Source organism: Apteryx rowi, unplaced genomic scaffold (assembly GCF_003343035.1).
Source record: "Apteryx rowi isolate R43461 unplaced genomic scaffold, aptRow1 scaffold_283, whole genome shotgun sequence".
Lineage (NCBI taxonomy): Eukaryota > Metazoa > Chordata > Aves > Apterygiformes > Apterygidae > Apteryx > Apteryx rowi.
In genome coordinates this window covers 433146-442479 of record NW_020449230.1, presented here as the reverse complement: position 1 = coordinate 442479, position 9334 = coordinate 433146, and the positions used below count along the sequence as shown (strand labels likewise).

Here is a 9334-nt window from a genome sequence, read left to right as displayed (position 1 = left end):
TTATTCCTTTGTGTGGCTTTTCCTGATCAGAACTGAGTTAAATCAGTTTAYGCAATCCTGACCTCAGCCTTTGCTCTTGTTCATGAGGTTTGTGACTATTTCCAYAGCACAGGGTTTTCCAACATGTTATCTGTGCATCAAGGAGCTATTACTTGAGACAGGTCTGCAAACAGGGAATAAGAAATGCCAGCTCATTGTCTTGCTACACCAGAGCCTGAATTTCAGAGGAAAATGTATTAGTTCATACACTCTGGAGACTGAAAACCACTGCTGGGGCTGTAGCAGGGACAGCTGTCTCAGAGAGGTCCATAAGGCTACAGCTAAAAATCCAGGCCAGAAGGAAATATTGTGCTCAGGCCCAGTAACCAACAAGCTCAGTTTCTGAACCYAGAGTCCTTGCATCGCTCCTGTGTGATTTCCACTGGTAAATCATCAGGCAAATAATCCAGCCAGGATATTTACAGGCTTGTTTTTATTAAAAGACATCTCCAGAAAAGATATTTTAGTACAAAAAAAAGTTTAAAATACACAAACTACAGGGGTTTTTTTTCTTCCAGAGCCAACATTTATAAATTACACCACATGGTTATTAACACTGCATTTAAATATATAGAAACAAATTAAAACAGGAAATTCATCAAAAAGATCCAACACCCTACAAATGACTATTTACAATATTTAGCAGCTAGGAGCTCTAGCACAGTAGTCAATATGACTTCAATAGGGCAGGATGCTTGGGAATCCCCAAGATGGAAGCTTGGCCTGTAACGGTTTTCAGTGATCTGTTTTGCCCACATCTCCCCAGAGAGCCTCCTCTTACGCCCACTCCCAAGGGAAAACCTTTGCTGTATTTCAGGAAATGCACATGAGAAGTTGGTGGTGCTCTTGCAGAGAAACCTCGCTGTACCCCGGCCCTTTAAAGCAAATTAATTTCAGGTCACACTAGAGGGACAGTGCTACCCACTCTGCAAAGGATGGGGAGTCTTTCTGGAGAAGGCAGACCTCCAGGCTTTAAGCAGATATATGGCTGCAGCCAACTCACAAGAACAGGCTGAAGAGACAAGGCTGGTYTTGCCCAGGGACAAAACTGCTCCGTACCTGTGCTGTCCTAGAGCTCRTCCTAGCCGTGCGCAGCAGCAACGATGGGCTCCAGGCAGAGCTCAAGAGTCAGACTGCAACCAGAAAGGCTCTCCAACATCTCCTGTGGCCCCTGTGCAATCAGCTGTGGGATCTCACCTATCATTTCCTGGAGCAGAAGGAGTTTTGCTGCTCCTGGCAAGTTCCAGCACAGCCAGAAACACATGGCTTTGAAGCCTTAGAGGGCAGGGAAGCCAAGTGAGCCTCATGCACCCAAAGTGCCTTTCCCACCAAAACCCATATTCTCACTGGGTTTAAGTCACTGGAGTGGGGGCTGGACAGCAAATACAAAATTAAGATGTCAGATGCTCATTGCTGCCACAGTGGTGGCAGGAGGAAGGAGGGCCTGGGGACATTCAGAGGAGAGTGCATACAACTTCATTTGGGAGCAACGGTGAGAGATGGGACACCAAAGCCCAGTACCCAACTGTTCTGGCCAGGGCAGCAAAACACTTCCATATGCCTCCCTCTTCCCTGGCCTCAGCACTCAGCCRAGCTGATCAAAACCAGCATGGAAGTGTTCAGATAGGACAGAAAGCACCAGATGCCTTTAACTCGCTGCAGCAGCACAAGGCAGGTTTGAAGACCCCTGCTGCATGCTCTAGAGATGRTTCTCCCTGCCAGCAGTTCCTCTTCTGGTTTGGGAGCTCTCATCCATGAGCTTCAGCAACACAAAGCTGTTTTACCTACAGTGAGAAGCTGATCATTGCATTGTGCCATGCCACAGTCACTGCCCACTAAAGGGCCACTAGCAAGAGAAATGGTCCTCTGTGGACTTCCCGGGGAGGGTGGGGTTATTTTCTGTAAACACCAAGTGATGGAGCTCATCTGTGCTCCGCAGAGAAGAGGATCAAGTCTGAAACGGCAGCTTTAGGGTTCTGCTTCCAGCTCTGTGGGTTGGATTTTCATGGTGGTCGACTTCAGAGGGTAGTACCTCCCTTTCCATGTCTTCCAGAAGATGCCTTGTTTGCGCTCATGCCTCTGGCGGGGAATGGAGCGGAAGTACTTCCCGTTGAGGTTGGCATGGCCACAGGTGCTGAACCACCAGCCACCTACCAAGGCAATGCAGAGGCAGGTTAATCCACAGCACTTCCAGACAGAAAAGAAAGCCAGGTTTACAGTAGCTGCTGCCCACATTTTCCCCACACTCCAGTGCTTTGGAAAGTTAAGACCTTGTACACATTTGGGAGTTCCCATGCACTGGAAACCTTTGCACAGACTTTGTACAAGTTCAGGCCTAGACTGAGCCCTGTCAGCACATCCCTGCTGCTCTTTTGCTTGCATGCAAAGACTAATCAATCCCTTCAGCAGCCCCATCTCAGGCCTTTGGGCTGGCCTCCACTTTTCTTGAAAGGTTTCCAAGCAAGGTGGCAGCCAGCAAAGCTGTTATGAAGACAGATGCTTGGGTCAAGACCTGAACCACAGACTTCCCTTCATTGCAGCTTCTTTCCAGTTCCCTGCACAGCTCCTCCCAAGGATTCTTCCCGCAGGTTTTCCAGGGAAGCGGGAAACAAGCTGGGCTCAACACCAAAGGTGTCTAGTGTAGCAGTGCCCCTGTCCCAGCCCACTCAGAGCCCCAGTCCTTTCGCCTGCAGGCTCTGCCCCCGTGCTCACAAGCGGCACCGAACAGCRGAAGGTAGAAGGGAAGGCACACATCGCCTGCTCAGGAAGGAAGAGATTTTACTGACCTGACAGGTGTTTGGCACAGTTTGTGTCAGCTTTGAGATCATGGTCRCGATCTCGAGTGGAGAAGGGCAGCTGCCTGAAGTCCCCAATGGCATTTTCCAGCTCTCCAGACAGAGGTCCCAGCAGGTTGAGTGTGTAGGCTGTGCTCTCTCCACCAAGGCTGAAAACAAACTGAACCACCTGGGAATTTCCCTCCCAGTCTTCCAGCTCAATCAAGAGATTGTATCTTCCTTCTTGGACAAGGTGATGTATTTTCTCCAGGCCCAGCCAGAAGTCACCTGAAACACAAGACAGTTTGCATTGGTTGCAGGTACACAGACATGCTGYGCAAAGCAGAGAGGAGCAGACTGCTCCAGAGATAGGCAGGACCCTAAACAGGACAACCCAGGACACTCCAACATTAGGACTTGGTCTGGCACTTACAGCAAGAGTCAGAAAGAGCAAGGACACTTGGTCTGTGAAAAGTGACCTCCCCCCTCCTCATCCCAACACTGCGCTGTGGTGGGTGGAGATCTCCAGGGGCCAGCAAGAGGGAACATCTTGTGCTGTATTAAGATACCACTTATCCCATGATAAGAAGATAGACGCCRTCATCCACCTACCATGAAGGTCTCCAAAGCCATTCTTATAGGCATCCCAAAGCTGGTCAAAGTCCACAGAGCCRTCTCTACGCCTCTGGATCACTGTCCAGCCACCTTCTGTGGGAAGAGAGAATTTGATCATTTCAGGGCTACAATTTGCAAGGCCACTGTGCAAAATCTGGAGGGACACACAGCCTCTCCACCACTTTACCTGCTGTCATGTCGCAGTAGACTTTGAAGGGCTGAGACCCAGAGGGCTGGACCTGGAAAACACCACTGCTTTGCTGCCCTTCCAGGAAGAGCTGCTGACAATTCTCTGGAAGTTCTGTGGAAAGAAAGAGAAGGCAGTTAAGACAAGTGCCCCGAGTTTCACTTCCTCAACAGGTTACTCCTATCACAGTCCTAGCACTTCTAYCCCTGGGCACGAGCCCAGCCAGGCACGTGCATCGGTCACTGCGGCTCTGAAGATCGGGAGACAGATCCAGACACCAGGGCAGTTAAAATGCTAGTGCCCCAGTGTCTTCCAGTTTACCCAAATCTAGCTCCTTGGGCTCCTGTCCAAGGCAGAAGCTGGGCATTGGGCCAGGATCTGGTGGGCCAGGACTGGAGAGCACAGAGAAACCCCATGAGCTTTCCAGCTCCCTCCTCACCGGCTGCAGGCAGGCAGCATCCCGCTTAGGAACGGATAGCGACGTAGCCGCAGYGATGAAGGCAGACCCACGCAAGGGGAAGCCTTCCCATCTCACCCCCTGACATCGGAGTGTTCTCCAAGGGCAGAAAGAAACCGCAAGAAAGTCCTAAAGTCAGGAACGCCGGCCAGTCGTTCAGCACATGACCCCCCGCTCCCAGTCCAAGCCAGACATCCCTCGAGTCCTCCAGCCCGCCAGGCAACCTGCTGGCCTGCTTGCCAGCTGACACCAGGAGGCACGGAGCCAAGCGGAGCCGCGGTGACCCTTCTGCCCCGAGACACGCTGACCGGGAAGGAGCGGGCAGATCCCAGAGGATTCGCAGCTCATCGCGGGAATGAACCGCGCGGGGTCAAACCGCCACTGGCTCGCCTGCCCGTTCGCCAAGGGGCTGCTGCCCGCAGGCGTCAGCCCTAGGGCCGAGCTCCCACCTCGTCTTCCTCCCCTGCCGGGACTTTGCCCCRCGCTGCCAGCAAAGCGCCGTTTCAACAGCGCCGTTAAAAGTCCACGCAGGAGCGCTCGCTCGGAGGAACCTGTTACAAAACCCACGGCGAAAGGCCGGGGTAGGACGCGCGGGGGACTTTAGCCTCGCGGCGGCGCTCTCAAGCGGCTCTTTGTCCGGGGGGGTTGGGACAGGTGCCCCCGGCCGCAGACAAAGGCAGGTCTGTTCTCCACGGGCCGCACGCGCTTCCCGAGCCCGGCGCAGAGCGGCGGAAAGGACGTCGGCTGCTCACAGCTGCCCCGAGCACCAGCGCGAGAGGGACGGGGGGAAGGAGCAGAAATGGAAACCTCTGCCCCCGCCAGCCTGCGCCCCCGSGGCCGTGCTGGGGGCTGGTGTCCCCGGTGCCCCCCCCGCGATGAACTTTCCCTTACTTGGCTGCAGCCGGAGCCGCTCGCATCCCCCACCCCAGCCCCAAGCCCGGAGCCACCGGCCGGCATGGCCGCGCCGGAGCTGGCACGGCGGGGCTCAGCGCCGCAGCCCCAGCAGCACAGCGTGCTGGGGAGAGCGGCTCTCGGAGCCCGAGGTTTGCCCACCGGCTTCGGGCACGAGGCCTTTGGCAGCAAGGGGCCGGGACGGCGTGGGGGGGCCGGCCACCTTCCTGCCGCGCCGCAGGACAGCGGGTGCTGAGCAGCCCAGAGCCTTCACCCAGGCCAGCCCATACGTGGGCCCAGGACGGGCATTTTGCATGAAGGAACAAGATGCACAAAGCCACCAAGAAGGCCGAGAAGACCGAGCGCATCACCCATATCCTTGCTTTCTAAGCAAGCACAGCTGGGCAAGCCAAATGGGGCCTGGAGGAAGGAAAAACACCTTGGTGATAGCTGCCAACCAACAAGACCTGACTCCACAGCTGGAGAAACCCCAGCTCCCAAAGCAAGGCAGTGCGGACATCTAGGAGGGTCCCGGTACCAGCGAGCCCAGCGACACCACCTGCCTGTCTCGCCCTCCCAGAGGTCGGATCCTCCCTTCTCAGCGCGCTTCCCCGCTGCTTCCACCTTATCTCCCAGTAGCTGCTGGGACGGTGCCCGGGCGCCCTTGCTGATGCACAGGTACGCCACGTGGCTCCAGCGTGCAGAAGTTGGCCCCGTTCCTCGTTTTTCTTTTCTGGGCTCTGGCCAAACCTACTGCTCTCTTATCTCATTTTCCTGGTGCAGCAGGGACTTTCAAGCAGCTGAATGAGATGCAGCTGCTCGAACAGCCTCCACTCAATCGTTTTGTTTGAGGAACACTCTCGTTAGTTCCAGTTCATGTTGCACATCCGTATGGCACCAGCAGAACAACAAGAGCTCACGGCTGCTCGGGATGTTTTTCTTCCCCTCCCCCTTTATTTAGCCAAACAAGAGTTTGGATCAACAAGGCTTGCTGGAGCTGCCCCAGGCATGGCACCGTATTTACTGAACAGGATCTCCAGGCATGACGCAAAGGTCACCAGGCTGGGATAAACACCGTTCCTTGAAGATGGCAGGGCGTTCCTGCCCGCGGCTTACTTCCTCCCCCCAAGGATCTGTTTGCGTCGCCTCCTCCTCACCCCTCCCCAGCCAATTATTTTGGAGAGTCCCAGCGCCATGGGGAGAGCGGGGCTTTACCTTTCCCCTACTCGGCCGGCTGCCAGGCAGCACAGGCGCTGCCTAAAGACGTGGATCCTCTTTCTGCAAGTGATTAAACCTTTCGCTCCCCAGGCTGCTCCAAGCCTTCAACTTTCACATGCTTGGCCCAGTGCCATCTCTGGCCTGAAAACTTGTGTTCACTGGATGCAAATAAAAGGGTCTTTCTGAAAAGGCTGCTGGTGGAGCTCRTTGCTGTTCCCCGGAGCCGTGCCGGCATTGCGGGTTGGCCTGACCATGGATGGGCAGGGAGCAGCCTCAGGCACAAGCCTTCCYGGCTAGGAATGCGGCCGGCAAGCCTCCCAGGCAAGCCTCCCAGGCAGATGGCACGGGGCTGGCCCGACAGATATTTTGTGCTTTAAGACTTGCCAGAAAACTCACTCTACTTGGTAATGAGAGGAAGCCAATTTGTTTTCTTTCAGCGATATCAACATCAGGGATCAGGCAAGAGAGGGGCAGCTCACAGCTTGGCCTAGCAGGGCAGAAGCACTGATCCCACAGAGCTGGGATGTCCTGGCTTGCTGGGGAAGCTCAGGGTTGCCCATCAGATGGGCCCCGCATGGGACAGGGACCGTGTGGCACAAGAAGGTACCGAGAATTTGCACCCTCCCTCTGCAGCCGCTTGCTGTGTCCAACTGCACTTTGCAAGGGCTTCACCGAGCACCCCACCAGCCAGCACAGAGCGGCCAGCACAGCTTGGGTTCAACACCAGTCACTCTAAATAGCAAGAGACCTAGCCCATATCCATGTTCCCAGCCTTCAGCATAACCCAGATCTGAGAGCAGAGCAGCAGAGATACCACTGAGGGCAAGTCACAAGGGAAACAGCTGGGAGAAACAGTTTTGAGACAGTTCTCCAGCTTGCTAGACACTGCTCTGGCCTACAGAGACCTCACCGCAGCCCTGCTGAGGGCTGGCCAGCCCCGCCGAGCTGAGCACCAGGAGGATTTTGGAGCACTACGTTCCACCTCTCTCCTTATCTGCATTGACTCTTTGGCTCTTTGTTCTGCCAGCCCAGCTTTCAGGCACCCTGATGACAGCTCCGGGCAGCACATACAAATGACCATGTGTTTCCCTGTAGCTATCCCCGAGTTAAGCCCTGGGCAGGATTTCCCCGCGCATCCTCACCCTACTTAGTTTGTTTGGCTCGAACTGGACATCCCCAGACAGCTGCACAGACGCTTCCCCGGCCACCGGAGCCAGCGCTGTGATTKAGTTGACATAACATGACAGCAGCTGCTCCTGGCCAGTGAACCCTGCGGGAATGCAAGTTCCTGTCTGGGAGAGAGGCCACAGCGTGCAGCACAGCTGGGGTCAACCACCAAGCCACTCGCTCCGGGCTGCTCTGCTCCCCCCTCGCTCTACAGGAGCTCCTCCATCCCGCTTGCCAACAAAGAGGATGCTCCAGTCAGAGCCAGGGGCTCCAGATGCAAATATCCACTTTCCTGTTCTGGCACAGGTTTCCCAGGACTGCAAGGCTCCATGCCTTCACTCTCCAGGCGCTTGCTGGAGCTAAGCATCCTTCTCCAAGGAGAAGGAGAGCTGGGATACTTGTCTCCCCAGGTACAGGGCCCAAACATGCACCAAGGGAGATGGATGCACTAGGATCTAGCTATCAGCTCATGGTCCAGCACACCCTTCCCCTCCTCCAGAAGGACACAGACGGAGAAGCAGTTTGTATCTGGCAAAAGTGAGAGCAGTGAACAAGACCTATCTCCAGAGAGCAGAGATTCTCCTTTCCTTCCACCATTCGACCCCCGCACACCTGCCAGTCCCAGGTCCTCTTTGACAAATACCCTCTAGCAGAATTCCTTTGTTTTTGACTGCATTCTTAAAGAGGGATTTTTCTGCCTGACATAAATCCTTAAATTCCCATTGGACTAATACTGACCAGAAGGCTTGATCCTGCCCATGCTCCAGCTCTCCCCAATTCTGACCAAACTCCCAAGCCCTAGTCTTGCAAGGAAATCTCACATCCTGAATCAGGACAACTGACCCTTTTGTTTCTGAAGGGATGAAATTGCTGCTGGTTTGATCCAGCAAGGAAAAGCAGGGTGGCACGTGCAGATACTCACTCTGGGGCAGCACAGACTCCACACTAGCGTTCTGGCTTTGGTTGGTGTAGCTGAGGCTCTTCTTCAAGTTTATCTTCCACTTTGGAGACTGAGTTTTGTTGTCCTTCAGATGTAAAGGGATCAGTAGATTCACCTGAGGTTAAAAAAGGGGGCAAGTCAGAACAGTTTTAGCTCGGCTGTTTTTCAGCTCAGGGGAGCTGATCAGCCAAAGCTTCAGCTGCTCCCCTGTGACCAAGGTGATGCTACAGGGGTCAGACCAGAGCTAGGGCTGAAATTGCCCAGAAAGCTCATGAAATAGGAGGTATCTGAGGCTGGCAAAACCAGGAATGGTGGGTTTTTYTCCACATTCATGCTAATGTGTTTATTCTGCAGATAAACCAAAAAGGCAACAGCCCAGAGAGGCTCAGTTCCCACACACTAATTCCTCACATTTCACTGCCCAAAACCTCAAGAAGCTCCCAGTTTTGGTCTTTTGCTACTCCTGCATCAACACTGCAGCACAGGGACTACATGAGGCCCTAAGACCATGCCTTTTGCAGAGCCCTTGAAGCCAGGTAACAGCAGCACTGTGGCTACTTCTGCCAGAGCCCAAGTGTAGGCTGGGCTGTGAGAAACTGGATGGGGCTGGGGTCCCAGAAGCCCACAGCGTGCAGGACAGGGCTGCTGCCCCCCCCCAACCCCACAGCCACCGCGCTGCAGAGCCAGGCTGGAGCTCACCTTGCTCTGCAAGCTTTTGATCTGCAGGTTCTGCTTGTCCAGCTTGTACTGCTGCTGCTTGATCTTCTGCAAGAGCTCCTCGATTCGCGAGTTCTGCGCGTCCATCAGGGACTGCGGGGGGGGGAAGAGAGGTGAACCCTGCAGCCCCGGGTGCAGCCGGCTGTGCTGCAAACACCGTGCGGAGCCCGGCAGGCGGATCCCCTCGCCGGCCGGTCCCCGCGGGCTGCTCCCGGTGCCCTGGGGCTGGTCCCCGCTGGCCGTGCCCAGTGCCCCCGGGTGGGTCGGGGGCCCCCCGCTCCCCCCCGAGCCGGTGCCCCCGCCGCCCGCTCCCGGTGCTCCCGGGTGGG

General features: G+C 55.3%; 1 protein-coding gene across 1 annotated transcript; it reads right to left on the bottom strand.

The window, feature by feature from the left end:
• Positions 1–2007: 2007 nt before the first annotated feature.
• ANGPTL4 (angiopoietin like 4) lies at positions 2008–9095 on the bottom strand. Its single transcript, XM_026068979.1, has 6 exons — positions 8988–9095; positions 8271–8403; positions 3616–3729; positions 3426–3521; positions 2826–3101; positions 2008–2189 (listed from the first exon to the last, which is right to left on the bottom strand). Exons 1-6 carry the CDS (start codon positions 9090–9092, stop codon positions 2008–2010), a joined length of 906 nt encoding a protein of 301 aa, XP_025924764.1. The 5' UTR covers positions 9093–9095.
• Between the last annotated feature and the right edge of the window lie 239 nt (positions 9096–9334).